A 19,535-nucleotide genomic window follows, 5' to 3' on the forward strand; every position below is an offset into this window, starting at 1 on the left:
AAAGTTAAGCATAAGAGAGAATTCTAAAAGCAGCAAGAGAAAAACAACTTGTTGCATACAAGGGAAATCCCTTAAGTCTATGAGAAGATTTTTCAGCAGAAACTGTACAGGCCAGAAGGGAGGGGCATTACATATTCAAAATGCTAAAAGGAAAGAAACCTTTCAACCAAGAATTCTCTAACCAACAAGGTTATCATTCAGATTTAAAGGAGAGATCAAGAATTTCTTAGATAAGCAGATGTTAAAGGAGTAAAATGTGTCATTAGAGGTATAAAATATGAGGGAGCATGAGTGTGAAAAAATAAAGATTTGGAATATGTTCAAATTTAAGTTGCTGCCACCTGAAAAAAGACAGCTATTAACATACTATGTTTTTATGAGAACCACAAGGTAATCACAAAGAAAAAATGTAACAGTAAATACAAAAAGGAAAATGAGAAAGGAATTTAAACATAACGCTAAAGATAATTGCCAATACAGAAGGAAAGAGAGAAAGAGAGAAAGGAACAGAGAGGAAGCACAAGAAAATCCAGAAACAGTGTACAAAATGGCAGTAAGTACACACCTGTCATTAATTACTTTAAATGTAAATATACTAAATTTGCCAATCAAAAGACATAGTGTGGCTGAAAGGATAAAAAAGCAAGACCCATCTATATGCTGTCTACAAGAGGCTCACTTCAGAAGTAAGGACACACACAAACAAGGTGAAGGGATGGAAAAAATATTTTGTACAAATGGAAATGAAAAGAATGCCATATTAGTCATACTCATATCAGACAAAATAGACTTTAAACCAAAAACTGTAATAAAAGACAAAGAAGGGCAATACATAATGATAACAGTAAATCTAACAAGAAAAATATAACATTTATAAATGTATAGCCACCCAACAGAGGAGCTCCTAGATATATAAAACCAATATTAATGGGCTTAAAGGGAAAAATTGAAAGCAATACAATAATAGTAGGGAACTTTAAACCCCATTTACAGTAATGGATACAAAAATCCATTACAGACACAAAAATCAATAAGGAAATGTTGGACTGAAATGACACATTAGACCAGATAGGTTTAATAGAAATATCCAAACATTCTATTCAAAAGCATCAGACTACACCTTCTTCTCAAGTGAATGTGGGACATTCTCCAGGATAGATCACATGTTAGGTCACAAAACAAGTGTCAATCAATTCAAGAAGAGTGAAATCATGTGAAACATCTTCTCTGACCACAATAGTGTGAAGCTAGAAATCAATCAGAAGATAAAAAGGGGAAATAATCATGAAGTAACAACAGCATACTTCTGAATAACCAGTTTGTTATTGAGGAAATTAATGGTGAAATCAGAAAATACCTAGAGACAAATGAGAATAGAAATATGACACACCAAAATCTGTGAGATGCAACAAAAGTGGTTCTAAGGGGAAAGTTCATAGCAATCAAGCCTACCTCAAGAAACAAGAAAAATCACAAATAAGCAATCTGATTTGACACCTAAAGGAACTAGAAAAAGAAGAACAAATGAAGCCCAAGATTAGTAGGATGAAGGAAATGATAAAGATCAAAGTAGAAAAAAATGGAGTCTAAAAAAATAATATAAAAGATCAATGAAACTAAGAGCCGGTTATTTGAAAAGACAGAACCAGCAAACCTTTAGCTAGACTAACCAGGAGAGAAAGAGAGGGCTCAAATAAATAAAATCAGAAATAAAAGAGGAGAAATTACAACTGATACCATAGAAATACAGAGGATCGTAAGAGACTACTACAAACAGTTATATGCCAACAAATTGGATAACCTGGAGGAAATGGATACATCCCTGGAAACATACAAGTTTTTCAAGACTGAGTCATGAAGAAATAGAAAATCTGAATCAAAGATTACTACTAAGGAGGTTGAAACTGTAATCAAAAAGCTCTCAACAAACAAAAGCCCAGAACCAGACAGCTTCACTTGAAAATCCTACAAAACATTCAAAGAAGATTTAATACCTATCCTTGTCAAACTCTTCCAAAAAACTGAGGAGGAGAGAAATCTTCCAAACATGTTTTACAAAGCCAACATGTCTGATACCAAAGCCATACAGGGACAACACAAAAAAGAAGATTACAGGCCAATATCCTTGATGAACATAGATGTAAAAATCCCTAACACAATATTAGCAAACTGAATCCAATAATACATTAAGAGGATTATACACCATCATTAAGCAGGATTTATTTCAGGGATGCAAGGATGGATCAACATCCACAAATCAATTAATGTGATACATCACATTAACAAAATGAAGCATAAAAATTGTATGATCATCTTAATAGATGAAGAAAAATCTTTTGACAAAATCCAACATCCATTTATGATAAAAACTCTCAATAAAGTGATTATAAAGGGAACATACCTCCACATAATAAAGGTCATATATGACAAACCCACAGCTAACACCATACTCAATGGTAATCTGAAAGCTTTTCCTCTCAAATCAGGAACAAGACAAGGATGCCCACTATTACCACTTCTATTCAACATAGTATTGGAAGTCCTAGCCCCAGCAATTAGGAAGAAAAAATAAAAGACAGCTAAATCAAAAAGAAAGAAGTAAAACTGTCACTGTTTTCAGATGAAACACTACTGTATAGAGTAAATCCTAAAGACTCCACCAAAAAAAAGAGAGAAAAACTGTTAGAATGGATAAATAAATTCAGTAATGTTGCAGGATACAAAATCAATATACAGAAATTTGTGGCATTTCCTTATGCTAATAGAGAACTATCAGAAAAAAGAAATTAAAAAAAATCCCTTTTACATTTGCATTAGAAAGAATAAAATACCTAGAAATGAATTTAACCAAAGAGGTGAACAAGCTGCACACTGAAAACTGTAAGACACTTATGAAAGAAATTGAAGAAGACACAAATAACTGAAAGATATTCTATGATCAAGGATTGGAAGAGTTAGTATAGTTATTAAAATGTCCATACTACCCAAAGCAATCTACAGATTCAGTGCAAACCCCTATCAAAACTCCAATGGCATATTTCACAGAACTAGAACAAATAATTCTAAAATGTGTACAAAACCAAACAGATCCTCAATAGCCAAAACAATTTTGAGAAAGAAGAATAAAGATGGAGGTGTCATGCTCACTGATATTAAACTATACTACAAAGCTGTTATAATCAAAACATTATGGTATTGTCATGAAACACACGCACACAGATCAATGGAACAGAGTTGAGAGCCCAGAAATAAATTCACACATATATGAAAAATTAATTAACAGCATAGGAGCAAAGAACATACAGTGGAGAAAGAATAGTCTTCAATAAATGGTGTTAGGAAAACTGGCCAGCCATATGCAAAAAAATGAAACTAGACCACTCTCTTACATCATACACAAAAATGAACTCAAAGTGGTTTAAAGACTTAAATGTAAGACCTGAAACCATTCAATTTCTAGGAAAAACTGTAGGTGGTAACCTCATTGCTATTGGTCTTAGCAGTGTTTTTGTGACGCTGACTCCAAAGGCAAGGGAAACAAAAGCAAAAATAAGCTAATGAGACTACATCAAACTAAAAAGCTTCTGCACGGCATGGAAACCATCATCAAAACCAAAAGGCAGGGCTTCCCTGGTGGCACAGTGGTTGAGAGTCCGCCTGCCAATGCAGGGGACACGGGTTCGTGCCCCAGTCCGGGAAGATCCCACATGCCGTGGAGCGGCTGGGCCTGTGAGCCATGGCCACTGAGCCTGCGCATCCGGAGCCTGTGCTCCACAACAGGAGAGGCCACAACAGTGAGAGGCCCGCGTACCACAAAATAAAAAACAAAAAAACAAAAAGGCAACCTGCTGAATGGGAGAAGATATTTGTAAATCATCTATCTGATAAGGAGTTAATATCCAAAACATATAAAAAATATCCAAAACATATAAAAATTCATACAGCTCAACAACAAAGAACAAGCTGATTAAAAATGGGCAGAGGATCTGAATAGACAATTTGCCAAAGAAAATATACAGATGGCCGATAGGCATATGAAAAGATGTTCAACATCATTAATTATTAGGGAAATGCAAATCAAAGCCACAGTGAGATATCAACTTATGCCTGTTAGAATGACTATTATTGAAAAGATAAGAAATAACTGATGTTGGAGAGAATATGAAGGTAAGGGAACATATTTACATTGTTGGTGGGACTAAATTGGTGCACTCACTATGGAAAATAGTATAGTGATTTCTCAAAAAAATAAGAATAGTATTACCATATGACTCAGCTATTCTACATCTGGGTATTTATCCAAAGAGCATGAAAACACTAATTTGAAAAGATACATGCACCCCTATGTTCATTGCAGTATTATTTACAATATCCATTATATGAAAACAACCTAATTGTCCATCAGTGGATGAATGGATAAAGAAGTATGCACAGTGGAATACTACATAGCCATAAAAAAGAAACTCTGTCATTTATGACAATGTGGATGGACCTTGAAGGTATTATGCCACGTGAAAAATTCAGACAGAGAATGATGAATACCTTATGATTTCACTCATATGTGGAATCTAAAAAATGAAACAAATGAACAAACAAAATAACACAAAAGAAAACTGATAGATACAGAGATCAGATAGTGTCTCCCAGAGGGGAAGAGTTTGCGGTAGGGGCAAATAAGTGAAGGGGGTCAACTGTTTGGTGATAGATGATAACTACACTTGTGGTGATGATCACTTTGTAGTATATAAAGATGTTGAATTATAATGCTGTACCCCTGGAACTTTTATAACAAAAAATTGTTTAAAAAGTTAGGGATTCAGAAACAGGGGTATAAAGGATGTCGCAAGTGAGATAGGACCCGGAAAACAAGAACACCACTGAAAGAATTGCTTAAGAGCAATTGATACCATATTCGTCCTTGATGTGGGACCTCAGAAAGCAGTTTAAAAAATCTACAAAACTGTGTTAACTGCCTGATGAGACTTAGGCCAACTTATGAAAGCATTGGAGCTCCTGAACAAAGATTCTTGCATTCTGACATTGGTAGTTTCCTTGCCTACTCACCATGGAATGAAGTGTCCATTCCTACCTAAATACAGAATTTCCAAGCAGATTTATTGTTCAAATCTTTTAAAAAATCAGTGGTTAACCAACGATTAGCTTATGTTTTTGAAAAGCTTACAATAAGAATGACCAACATAAATGTGCAGAAAAACCAGACCACCATAAAAAGAGAGATAATTCAGAGAGCAGAAGAAATCCTAGTGTCTTTGAAGAGATTTGTATATTGTAGACTATATACTGTGAAAGAAAAACACAAAAGATCTACTGGAAATTTAAGATATGATTTCATTTTTAAAAATAATAGGTTGGAAGATAAAAAGAGTTATCCCCCAAATTAAAAGAAAAAGATAAAAATGAAAATAAGACAAAATATATGGCTGCATATAGGATTGATCCAGAAGCTCCAACATCTGAAAAGCAGCTTTCTAGAATGAGAGGAGAAAAAGAGTAAAGAAAATTATCAAAGAAATTATTCATGGAATTACCCCAGATAAAAAACCTAAATATTTGGAATCAAAGCCTATACCATAATAAATGAAAAAATATTTACTCCTAAAAAAATTACTGTGAAATTTTAGAAGGTACTGAATGAAGTGAAGAAATTGGACCTTTTCACAGAAAATGTGTGACCTGGACACATGCAGACAAGAACTAGACTGACATTGGCTTTTCATCAATACTGGATGCTTGAAGATAATAATCAGTGCCTTTATATTTAGGAAGAAAAATCAGGGGCAGATAGAATAAGGATATATTCTGACTTGCAAACTTCAAAGTTTACCTACAATGCACTCTTTTTTAAGAAGTTACTTGAGGTTATATTGCAGCAAAATAAGCAAATATACAGACAGTGGAAAATCAGGAAAATACGATTTCTTGTTTCAGAGTGACAGCTGTGCAGAAGGCCTTGAGAACAGTTAGTCCAGAATGTCTAGGAAGGTGGTCTCAGAAATAAGACAAATTAATCTATAGAAATACTGTGTGAGACCTTCTAGGAAAAAACTGGTTATGGTGAAGGCAGTTATTGGAGTACATAAGAGGAGAATTCATTTGAACTTAACTCTAGTAACAGTCTCATTTGAATAGCACTGATGTGACATTTGACTTAGAGACATTGAAGTCCACCACTTAGCTTCCGAAGAACAACATAAGCATTGTGATGATAATGCAATCACTCATGTTTAACTTGAAGAATCAGGCTGTGAACTAATTACAGACCAACCATGATAACATAAAAGCATAGGTAAAGTTCACACTGTGAGAAAAGTAAAAATTGAAAGAAGAAATGATAGAAAGATGGGGGTATAACTGTCTTTGTATTTAAAAATATGGTGTTTAGAGAGTTTTCCTAGAGTTGAGGAAAAAATAATAAATATTTAAATATAAGTGAATAGTTATGAAAGCATATTATGAGGAAACAAGAAAGAAAGTGGCTTTGGTTGGGCTATCTGTATCCTCACATTGCAGAGCAGAAAGTCAATAAACAACGTCCAAAACTGATAAAGCAAAAAAAAAGTGGAAAAAAGCATATTAACCACCTGAAGCCATAAATTTAACCACCTGAAGCCCTAAAATTAAATGTGATTGCCTCTGGAAAGCAGAGCTGGAGGAGGAGACTGTTGCTTTTTATTCCAAGTCCTTTTTATTTAAGCATATAATTTTCTAGCTATGCACATACAATATTTAATTATAATTTAAAAAGTTAAAATAGTTGTAAAAACTTAAAATCAGACATTAAATTTAAAAAGCAAAAATCACATTTATATACTGCCTATTGACAGATCATTTCCAGATTTTTATTTGTCATGCTTCCTTGCAGGTTTAGGAAGTAGGTGGAAATTGAAGATGTAAATAAGTCTCCAGAATTGGAAGCTGTGAATATTTTGCATTTTAATTTGGTTTCAGTACTGCAAGCACTAGTTTGAAATTGTGTTCTTTAAACTTCTAACTCTGTCTTACAATTGATAATGCAATCTCTCTAGTTCTTTTAATCTTAAAAAAATTAGAATCCACACTATGAATTTTAACATTCATCAGTTACTTCATATAGATGTTAAAAGAAGCTAATAAGTGATAACATTGGTTAGTACATTTGGAGGAGCTGTACTAAAAGATACTAATCATGTGATTCCAGTAGAAATGTTGTACATTTTATTTCAAAATAGTAAGTGATTATGACCTTGGAAAAATATGCTCCTGTTGAATAACTACTTTCTATAAGAGGAAAAATTAGTCTAAAATGTCTTGAAAAATATCCTTTAAAGATGAATGATATTTCATGGTCATTTGAAAAAAAAATATAAAGAATCTCAGATGCCAGTTTAAATATGTTCTGGATATAGATCAATATAGTCCAAATATGAAACATAAACATAATGGAATGTTCATCCCCAGAAAACTTTATACCCAGAGGAAATGACCAAGTGGTAACACAAGCAGTAAGAAATTATGATGATGTCAGGTTGTTCTGTTACTAAAAGTGAATAGAGATTTTGTAGTTACAAAGTTTGATATAACATTTTAGAGGGACAAACTGTAAAATTAAACCTCAAACTGTGGTTTTTAACCTACCTTATCATCAAAATTGGCCCCTTTGCCATAGGTGGCCTCTATTGCCTGAAGGCTGAAGCATAGTTTGGACAAAGCAAGAAGACACAAAGCTCATATTTCCCTCAGTCATATGCATATTTTAGATGTTGATTTGTTTTCTGGGTTTAAATGGGTTTAAATGATCCTCTGGATTCAGTTTATGTCAACATAACTTTAGTATGAATTGAGTTGGATTGGTTAGTCAAATCTGAATAAGAACAATCTCTGGGACTAGGATTCACACCATGAATCTCATGAATCAACATTTCCAGATACTGATAATGCATTGATGGCTTGGGGTATCTTGGCTTCTGGGATATTTGGCTCTAACCCAGTATTGTATCCATATGGCAAAGAGATACTGCTAAGCCTTGTAATGTTTAGGCCAGGAATTAAGACAGAAATTATACCAGAGGTTAAAGGCTTCTGACATCTCAACTAAAAATGAGTTTGCTTTCTTTTTGTAGCAGTAGGTTTTTCTCTGAAATATGGTAGAGGGTAAAATAAATAGTTATGATTTAAATATAAAATAATTATTTTTTAAACAACCATTCACTAAGAAGTTATTATGTACCAGGACTGTGCTAGATACTGGAGATATAAGGTGAACAGGGAGACAAAATAGGTCCATAGGTTGTAGCTTCTTTAGACTGGTGAGTAGGGAAGACCTTTCAAAGAAGGTGATATTTAATTTGGGATCTAATTGACAAGCAGGCAGCCATGGATCCTTGAAGAGAAAGATGTTTAGTCATTGCATCAACCAGAAAAAGGTAGGATTTTAAAGTAATTGGAGGCATGGTTTAAGAAATCTGCCTGGATTTGAATCCTGATTTTCTCACTTACTCTCTGGAGGACTTGAACAAATTTTAACCTGTCAGTGTCTCGTGGATAACAGCAGTAATAATATCTAAGTCAAAGGGTTATTGGGAAGATTAAATAAAAAATAAATGCTAAGTGTTTTGATCAGTATTTGGTAAAGTTAATTGTCTAATAAATGTTAACTACGATTATTGTTCTTGTAAAGGCCCTGGATTTGGATATGCTTGGTGAGTTAAGAGAAATTGAAATAAAAATGCAGAAAGCCAGTGTGTCCAGAACAAACTTGGAAAAGTAGAAGATGAGGTTGGAGAGTTGAACAGAATAAAGGTTTGTAAAATCAGAGTATTTGGTTTTTATTCTAGGTATGATGGAAAGCTATTGCAGGATTTTAAGATGGGAAAGTGACAGAATGTGAGCGACGTTTAAAAAAAAGATCACTCTAGCTACATGTAAAAAATTAATTGTAGAGGAGATAGAGTGTAGGCAGAGAGACACATTGAATGTCATCACATTGGTCAGGTGGGAGATAATGAAAGTGGTGATGAAGATGGAGGAAAGTAGATGGATTTGGGTTATGTTTTTGTTTTGGTTTCTTTTCTTTTCTTTTTTGGATAAAGTCAGTTAGGACCAGGCTTTGGATTAGGCATTAGGATGAAAATTAAAAAGAGAAATTAAAGAAAATCTCAAACTGAAAAATAATTTAGAGATATTTGGTTTGTTCAGATGGTCAGATTGTAGTGTCATTTATTTAGATGAAATGCTGAGGAATGAATGGGTTTGGAAAGAAAAACCAAGAATTGGGCTTCCCTGGTGGCGCAGTGGTTGAGAGTCCGCCTGCCGATGCAGGGGACACGGGTTTGTGCTCCGTTCTGGGAAGATCCCACATGCCACGGAGCGGCTGGGCCCGTGAGCCATGGCCGCTGAGCCTGCGCGTGCGGAGCCTGTGCTCTGCAATGGGAGAGGCCACAGCAGTAAGAGGCCCGCGTAACGCAAAAGAAAAAAAAAAAAAAAAAGGAAAAAAAAAGAAAAATCAAGAATTCACTATGGTTTATTTAAAGTTGTTCATGATTATTATCCATGCCAGTAGAGATGTAGAGAAGATAGTATGCAGATGTAGGTAGGAGACACTCTTCTGAGACACAGTTTTGACAGTCTTCAGCACACTGAAGATAGTGAAAGCCAGAGCCTTGGAGAGAGGACATACACAAAGAAGAGGAAGGCATTTAGAACAGAGTTCTGGGACATCAGAATATTTCTAGCACCCAGCAAAGGAGCCCAATAAGAAGCTATACATGGAATAGGAAAAATAGTGCAGTGTTAAGAAATCCTAAAGAAGAAAATGTTTTAAGAAGGATGATGTACTGACCTCTGGGGAGTACAGAGGTGTCTAGAAAATCAAAGAAATAACATGGAATTTGGCAGCAAGGAGTCATTGGTGATTACAAAACTGAAATGAAGAGAATGTTGAGATCAGAAGCTGAGTTGGAGTTGGTTTTGAAAAGACTACACACCAAAGTAGCAGCTTTAAAAGATTTTGAAGAAAAAGCAGAGAAAAGGATGTGAAGAAATATGAGGTTGTGGGGAAATTTTATTCTTGTGCTGATGTTACTATTGTTGCTTAATAAAGATTTGTTTGCCTTTATAAATAATCTAGTAGAGAGGGAGAAACTTATGAAAGAGAATAATAAATGAATTTCATAAGCAAATGGTAGTTTAATCTATTTATTAACTATGCCTCTTTTAACAGTTTTGTTGTTTGTCTCTCTGTTCTGACTTCCACAGTTTTCCAGGAAATGTTCTTTGTGTAGTATATTTCATCCAGGTTAGAATCCTGAGGTGGGTGTTAGGTGGTCTGGTTTCTAATCTAAGCCACAGTATTAAATCATTGTGTAATATTGGATAATGTACTTATTCTCCAGGGTGGAGTTTCCTCATCTCTAAGATGGAAGTTCTGAAGCTTGACATTTTGTTACTCTAAGGGAGCATGCAATGGATATGGGATCAGTAGACATTTATGCTGATGAGGAGAAGGTGGTATTATTTGTGGTGGTTGTAAAACACACACACACGTCATCAGGGTGATCATGATCATGGACATCATCATTATCTACCCTTACTCTTGGGAAGCAAAACACAGAAAGGGCTCTTGATGTTGATTTCTTCCCAGTAGAAGTTTCTCTTAAAAATAGTCATTAGAGTCCTAAGCTAAAATTCATCTTGTCAAATGATATTAGTAAAATTAGAGTTGCAGGAATTTATAAAAACTGGCCACTTTTTTATTTATAATTTGTGATAGTATTAAGTAAACACAGGTATTCTCATTCTAACAGAGCACAGAAATTATAAAGTAAAATAAACAGTGAAAGTCATTTCCATTTATTGGTTCCCCCAAACTAGCTTTTGTTCAAATACACATTATTTTTCTCACTTTACTCTCACTTTCTATGAGGACAAAAAAAGCCAGAAAGAAAGGATAATTTCCCCAAATGCGTGGAAGACAAATGCTCCTGCAAAAGTGGATGGCAAAGAAGGAAGTTGAGTCTTCCTTCATTGATTTTTTCCTGCTATGCTCTTCTGTCTTCAGTGAGACACATGAAAATATTAGCATTTTATAATATATTACACGTGCACGGTTCTGTATGTTCAGAAAATATACTGAATAGGTAGCTGAGAAAAGTTACCATTTTAATACTCTGATGATTTTGAAACATTAAGTTTTTTATTATCAGTTACAATCCATATTTATCAATAAGTAGCTCAGGAAAAGGTATCATTTGGGATTCAGCAGGAAGATCAGTTTGGATCAGTGAAGCATAAAAACCATCTCTTTGTTTATTTCTTTAATATATAATTGTACTTTGTAACATTGTGTACTAATAGCTCTGGATTTGAATCCTAAGGCCATGCCCATATAAATAAATTTAATGGAGTGGCAAATATGTTTATGAAAGAATGTTACTTCTTTTTACTTAAAGGCCATTGGAGAACTCATGTAGCAAGAAGTAGATATGATTTGATCTTAAGTCTATCTATTAAAGCTACTTAAAGTAAGTTTTTCTCTACCATACGTTTGATAGTAAAATCTATTTATATTATTTAACCTTTTATTTGTATGTCTAATCTTACCAACTATACTGCTGAAGGAAAGGTGGGGATAAGAATGAACATAACAGATGCCATATTGCATGGCATGGAATGAGTTTTCAGTGGGTGTCTGGTAAATGGGATCAAGAATAATATGTGTCCAAATACCTCCACCTTCCAAAGTTAACACAATTTTACTCTTAAATTTAAAAACTGCCTGAACTTTTCTGAAATAAAGCTTATATTATGAACATATCTTTAAGGAGAAGCCTATCTAACATCCAAACTAAATGGAGCAGAATTGCATTATGAAAACTGAATAATTTGGCTTGCCTCTAAAAACACAGGCTTTATATTGTTAAAGGGCTAATATTAGTTGTAATCTAGGAAAATTTAGGACATTGAAAAGAAAGATAAACAGTAAATCAATTTATGGTAAAACAGGATATACCAGTTACCTCAAAAATGTGCTAAAATCACTAGGGTCTCGGGGTTCCAGAAGAATGAATCATCATCAGGTGCATGGATACCAGAGAAATTGCATTCCATATTATAATCTGGAATTTTAGGAAGAATAGGACTTTTTGGTAAATAACTTATTTGAAGATCTACTCAATTTAATTTGAGGAGGTAGGCTTATAAATTTCTCCCATTATATTTCCAAGTTAAATTGCACTCTTATTCATCCCAGGCACACAGTTTGACTTTCCTGTTAATTCTTTCTTTCACTGAGATTTTCACTGTCTCTTGCTTTAAGTACTAAGTACAGCCAAATATCAGGTGTTTTGGGAATGAAATACTGCATTGCCATTGAAGAAAGAACAGATGGCAATAAAAACAAGGATTAAAAAAAATACTGTGCTTTTGTTTTTTTTTTCCAAAAGATTTTTTGTTTTGTAAAAGATATAGATGTTTTATCTTTGACATACACTGATTTATTTCTTGAAAGCAACATAAAGCTTTTTATTTAAAAAATAGTATTTGCTCTCAGAAACTCTGTAGACACCAATTTTTACCTTTTATGTTTCAGATGTTTTATCACAGTCTATAGAGATTCAACTGGAACAAGACACAGATGATCCCTGACTTCTCAGAGCAAGGACACCTTGTCTATAAGGTAGTGAAGATTAAAGAAAAGGAAATGGAAATTTTCTGTAAAATAGCTGAAGTGTCATGGGGGGGGTGCAGTGGGGGCGTGTGGGAGACTGTGCCAGGGGAATTCAGCCATGTTTTAAGAAGGATGCTCAGAGAAGCCTCCACAGAAAAGCTGGTATCTGGTCCATAAAATGAAAGAGCAAGCTTAGAATTTGGATAGGTAAGGTAGGGAGGAAGAGTGTTCCATGAAAGGGGAGAGGAAGTTCAGTGTCCAGGAGGTGAAGAAGCATGCACGATTGAGGAACTGAAAGGATTAAACTGACTAACACTTAGAGTGAGTGCCTGGTGAGAATTTGAGAGAAAAGGGCTAGAGTTAGGCAGAATCCATGTCATCAAGACAAACGAGGCAAAGCTATTTAGAATTAATTTTAAAGGAAAATCACTTAAACAAGGTATAATATAATTAGATTTACATGTCAAAAAGATTATTCTAAATTCCTAGTGTGGTAGACAGGGAATGACTTCAGGTAAGGACAGTGGTTAGGAGGCCATTGTGGTAATCCATCTGAGAGGTGATCAGTGGTGCTGTGGACTAGGGTGGTGGAAGTGTGAATGCAGAAAAGAGGTGGTTTTGAGAAATTGTGAGGGAGAGGGGAGATGTGATTGCATGTGAGTGAAATTCAAGGGAGAATCAAAAGTGACTCTGACTTCTTTCTTTCTACAGCAGTTGGGTTCTATTTACTGAGTTAAACTTACTGAGGTGTCCAGGGCGTTTCTCTATTATTAGGTACCCAACAAAACACATCATGTGTGGGAAAGAAATCTCAGCCTTTGAACTCAGAAGGACTTGGGTTTAAAGTTGTTGCCTCCAACATGTACCTTTGGAAAATTAATTTAAGCTGAGTATCTATTTTCCATAAATTGCTAATAATAATACCTGACCCCGAGTTCTTAGAGCACTTAGGACTAACACACCTAAAAAAGCTGGCATAGTGTCTGTCAAGCAGTAGGCTCTCAGCATTGCTGTAGTTACCTACTCATGTGCTTATTGTCCCCACTATAATGCAAGTTTTCTGACGGTAGGAGGACACTGCCTGCTACTCATCTTTGTAGCCCCAAATACCTGGTTAAGTGCCAGTGCACACTGGGGAGTCAATAAATATTTGTTGAATGTACAAATAAGGCTACTACCACGTAGACAATTTGGTTTCTCTTTTAAAACTAATTTGGCATAAACATGATAAAAATAGTAACCCAAGTTGAGATTACTTGTAATCTCAAATTTTGAATGCTGTTGTTACTTCTGTTAAACATGAAGGCTCAAAACTGTTTCTGTTAATAGGAGGATGCATCCTGTACTTCACTAGATGGCACGAAACTATTGCCCTAAAATAGAACTAACCTGAGGAAGTGTCAGGGGGGTGGAGGTGGAGGGCTGGAAACCTGGAAAACTTGATTATAATCTATATTAAGTATCTATTGGTGATCTCAGGGGGTGTGCAAGAGCTTCAGCTGTGCTTTTCCAGTCAAATTCTCACATGCATACAATTACATTTTGCATGTCTAGGAATGTGATATGTTTTAATTAAGCACAGGGGACTTTACTCAGTCCCTCATAGAGAAAATTAAGCACTTTTAGGAACGTACATTACTATACCTCATTCAGGCCACTAGGATGCATTTCTGTTGAAGCATTTTTTCTAATTTCTATTTTCTCTAAAACTTTAATTCCCTAGTAGAAATAAGCTGAATGGTGCCCTAGTGGTCTCAATGACTTGTGATTCCTTCAGCACCTTATTAAGTTAAACTTTGCAGGCAATGACACTAGTTTGTTTTTTAGTTTCTTAAAATTCATGTGCTGTGCACTGTGACATCTCCCCTAAAAGCAAATCCACTGAAAAGGTGAGTGGAAATGTATTCATCACGGCTGCAATTTTATTTTCTTTCCCCAGTCCATTTTTACCCTCTGCTAATTGGCTGTGTGTGTTTAGAGGCTTTTGTGAAGAATAAAGATGCCATTGATGGATGAGCCTTATTGCACCTGTTACTATATTGCTGATGTCATAATTATCCAATATCCCACTCTAGATCTGAGCAGCATAGCAACTGGATTTTAGACCTTTTTGGAACATTGAACCCCTGAAACGTTTTTTTCTCTACATTTCCTGTGAATGGTCCTGATGTTATTTAACATCTGTTTTCTGAGTCTGTGTGCTCTGACATTTTGATTTTCAGGCCCTTATTTATGAGATACTGCCAGGCATGGAATTAAGAGTTCACAGAGATAACTTGGTCCAGTCTGTACCAATTTTCAGGAATTGTAAAAACTAAGTAAAATGTTAATCAAGTTATAACTTAGTACCACACAAAATTGTTTGTGCTTTCTTCTGTAAATAAATGTGCCTTATCAGGTACTTCCCTTGAAATTGGAGTAATTCTTTTTTTAATGAAAAATATGAAGATTCACTTATTTATTTTTTCAGGAACCATGTGGCTTTAGATTTCACAGTGTTAGGGCTGTCTGTCTCTACCTGGACATGTTTTCTACATTGTAATTAAGCATTGTGGTCCAGTTGATAGACATCCTCTCTGCTCAAGAGAGTCTCAGTAAGTGGTTTTGATTAATTGACATAAACATGGTATGATGGAGAAAAGTACCCAGTTCTTGGGACAAAAGCATAAATGAGTTAGAGTCATTGCTTATGGCACTGGCCTCTGTACTAAGTGAATAGGGATTTGAGGGCCACTAATAATCTAAAGCATTATGATGTGAGAACTGTTTTCAGTATCTTATAAGGTCATATCAGTTAACTCAAATAGCAATCATCTCATTAAATAAGAAAATTAAATGCTAGTTTTATTGCTGTTTGATATCTCTATTGGTTGCTAGATTTTATATTTTTGATTAGTTAAAATAAAAATAAATGTTAACTAATTAATATAATTTATTTGACAGTCACAGTCTTTCAAACTTTGTGGTCCATGGGGGAAAATTAATAAAACAAATCTTTGACATATATTGCAGATCACAGTCCTGAGGCCTAAGGACACCATAGAGACATTATCCATGGTTCAGTAAGAAGGAATAGGATGAATCTGTGTCTACTTAGATTAACCCTCTTTGTCCCAAATATCATTTTTAATATTGTAGGAGATCCTGTGTTGGGAGTTACATGTGGATTAGTAAAAACAAATTGGGAGTTATGAAAGAGCTGAGAGGAATGTAGAATTTCCTAACTGTGGTGGACATTATTTCCAGCTAAGTAAACTCAGAGAGAGTATATGTTAGAAGTGAAGTTCATTTGTAAAGTAGAGCAAATCCCAAGAGTTTTCCATGTTAATCCTTCAAAAACATAACTGGCACACTTTAAGGTTCAAGGTGATTACTAAGTGTAGAATCTTTCTGTTGCCTGTCCTTGTTTATTAGTTGAGGCCATTTGCGCTAAGTAGGTGCCTGGACTTAGCATACAAAGCCAATGGCTTGGGTTTATTGTGAGATACTAGGAATGACAGAGTGACTAGATTCTCAAGGTCTTCAATGGTTCATCAACAACAAATGGACCTCTTCCAAATCAAATTAAAGCCCTACACAGATTAGTCCTATGTACTGTCATTTATAGAATATCTTTACCCAGATATTTTATGGGCTAATAAATATGCATTTGAATACTCCTTTGAACCCCTAAAGTAACTTTTAGGTATTGAGAGCACTAAAACATTCTTGGTTTGGGATTTTCTTCTTGCCAGACATCATCTGGCAAGCTATAAAATGAATCTGTGCATTGAACTAAAAGTATTTATTTATTTATTTGTTTATTTGCTTATTTGCGGTATGCGGGCCTCTCACTGTTGTGACCTCTCCCGTTGCGGAGCACAGGCTCCGGATGCGCAGGCTCAGCGGCCATGGCTCACGGGCCTAGCCGTTCCACGGCATGTGGGATCTTCCTGGACCGGGGCACGAACCCATGTCCCCTGCATCGGCAGGCGGACTCTCAACCACTGCGCCACCAGGGAAGCCCCTAAAAGTATTTCTTGATTAAAAAAGAATAAAATATGACAGCAGAATTTCTTTATGCAGTAATATTTACCTATTTTCTGTTAGCAATAAACTCCACAACTTGAATTATAAAAGCACACCATATAAGGGAGTTTTTAAGTGCTGTATTAAATAAATGACTTTTCCCTTGCTTAATCTTAATCAGTCCTATGCCATCTTGACACAAATATGTGGCTAAAAGAGATCGTTGTTTTGCAAGTAAAGGGGATTGTTCTCTGCTACTTGTTGAAATACCTAATATTTACTCTGTTGAAAGTTTAGAAATTGTTACTATGACTGCTTATAGAATTAATTTATTCAGCAAATATTTACTGAGAAACTTTTCTTAGTTTTCTAGGCAATGGGGGAGATACAGTATTTAGAGTGAATATCATAGACGTACTTATTCTTATGGAACAGAAGTCTAGCAAAAGAGACATCCAATAACACAAAATGATAATGAAACATGAAAAGTCCAATCATTGGTGAGATTTCAAGATTTGAGAGCACCTAGCAGGGATGCAGAGGACACATGGGGAGGGCAGTGAAAATTCAGGTGAGACATTACATTTAAACTGAGACCTGCAAAATGAATAGGAGTCTGTCATATGTGGCAGGTGAAAGTATGTTTATTTATAAAGCAAGGATAAACAGGGGAAAGAGTGTTTCAGGAGAAGGAACAAACAGCTTCTCAGTATGGCCCCATGGTTAGAGTGTGGAGCACATGTGACTGGGAGATAGTGTATGAGGGGAGAAATGGCAGGACCTAAAATGGGAGATGTAGGCAGTGCCACAATGAAGGCCCTCCTAAGCCATGGGCTGTATCCTAGGACATAAGGGATTCATAGGAAATTTTAAATAGAGGAAAATAATTTCAGACTTGTACTTAAAAAAAATTCCTTTGGCAAAAAGGTGGACAGTGGGTAGAGAAGACCAAGTCACAGAATCTATTGGAGTCATGATTAGTAGGAGACCAGTTACAGGTGAAAAAGTATGGGCCTTGCATGATGAGAAATAAGGAGCTGAGGGTTGCTGCACGTGTGTTTAGCCTTAGGAGTTTACGTTACTGCCTTCTGATAAATTCTGTTAGATTCTCTTGGAAATCCTGAGATGACTGCAGTGGGGCCTCCGATGTGGTGATTTCCCACTTTGTTTTGAGGCTGTGATTACTGAATGCAACATATTGTATTTTAGCTATCTTTTTTTTTTTATCATTTGGATTGCATCTGTAAAATAAGTAGTCTTTAAAATATTTTTGTAAGTCATCCAAACTTTATTTTGTGTTTACATTTATGCTCTGAATGTTTCTTTACTAGAAATCGACTCTTTTTTTGAAATTCTTTACTCCTCTTCCCAGTATTTCCTATTCCAGAAAAGTTTTTCTTACCTTGAGAGAACACTTTCTATGGTTATTGAGTCCCCCTCACCTAACACCATCCTATCACAGCATGTCAACAACTAAAATACTATTCCTAAATGGGTTTACAATCCCTCTTAGTCAATTCATGAACACTTATTTATTTCACATTGTTACAAACTAGTCCCATGATGACTTCAACTGAGTGGCAATGGAAAAGTTTGTAAACTCAGGCCACGTGGAACCACACATTTTAGGAGTCAAAAAGTAAAGTTCATTCCCCATGTCACGTGCTTGGCCCCTTGTAGAGTAGTGAATATGTATTTGAGTAGGTGCCTCCTTTTTATTTCTTGAGTGGATCAGAGCAGCAGATGGCAGCTCTGCATAGTAGAGAAATTGTATTCATTTCCTTATCATTGCTGTTTCACATTTGGTCCCAGGGCAATGGCCTTTTCCCCAGTCTCTAACTTTCTCTACTGCCAGAAATGGCTTTCCTCTTCCGTGGCCACACAGTGATTGACCGTCACCGATAATCTGAAATAAAGCTTATTTCCATTAGTGTAGCCAATAGCATTGCTGTATTTGCCAGACCTCTTATTTCAAGCCACCGCGGTAACAGGGTGCTCTGAAAATCAGGCAACTGTTAATCAGATAACCTTGAATAACCAGGCCTGCTTAAGCCATCAAGGAACACTTTTTTTTTTAACTGTTCTTTTTTCTAAAATTAATTTATTAATTTATTTTTATTTTTGGCTGTGTTGGGTCTTCATTTCTGCGCGAGGGCTTTCCCCAGTTGCGGAGAGCGGGAGCCACTCTTCATTGCGGTGCGCGGACCTCTCACTGTCGTGGCCTCTCTTGTTGCGGAGCACAGGCTCCAGACACGCAGGCTTAGTAGTTGTGGCGCACGGCCCCAGCTGCTCCGTGGCATGTGGGATCTTCCCAGACCAGGGCTCGAACCCGTGTCCCCTGCATTGGCAGGCAGACTCTCAACCACTGCGCCGCCAGGGAAGCCCAAGGAACGCTTATTTTACACTTAGAAAGCAGGTGCTGGTTTCCCTAGAATTAGGAATTCATGACTATTTCCAAAATGTAAGAATGCAGTTGTCATTGAAACTACTTAAAAATGCAACCTGGACAAATGGAATTGTTCTACTCACTTAGCTTTTTCATGCAGTCACGAAGTCTGGTTTCCAAGCTAAGCACCCTTTGATGTAGTTCCTCATAGTCATAGGCTCCAATTTCCTCCTGAATTCCAGTGAGGACGGCAGACAGATTCCGGATTTCCTCCTTGAACTGGGTGATTAACTTGGCATCTGTTTTGTACTGTTCCAGCACAGGAATCAAGGGCAGGAGCTCGTCCATCTTCTCTTTCAACTCCTGTGAAAAGCAGCCAGTTGTATTCATGAGAGTCATTTAAACAGATCAAACAGCAACGTTCTTTTTCACATGATACTTGAGGGAGATTCTTAAGACAGATTCACAATTGCTTAT

At 35.8% G+C, this 19,535-nt stretch overlaps 1 protein-coding gene across 5 annotated transcripts in view; it reads right to left on the minus strand.

Annotated features, from left to right (window-relative positions):
• The window catches only part of OLFM3 (olfactomedin 3), a 195,873-nt gene that overhangs the window by 13,581 nt on the left and 162,757 nt on the right, over positions 1–19,535 (minus strand). For all 5 annotated transcript variants that reach the window (XM_027114500.1, XM_027114499.1, XM_027114498.1 and 2 more), the window contains one exon: positions 19,202–19,421. In XM_027114500.1, the coding sequence (XP_026970301.1) occupies positions 19,202–19,421 (220 nt within the window). The remainder of the gene's footprint in view (positions 1–19,201; positions 19,422–19,535) is intronic.

This window comes from Aethalodelphis obliquidens, unplaced genomic scaffold (assembly GCF_003676395.1).
Source record: "Aethalodelphis obliquidens isolate GAN/ISIS:26980383/991018 unplaced genomic scaffold, ASM367639v1 scaffold13, whole genome shotgun sequence".
NCBI classification, from domain to species: Eukaryota; Metazoa; Chordata; class Mammalia; order Artiodactyla; family Delphinidae; genus Aethalodelphis; species Aethalodelphis obliquidens.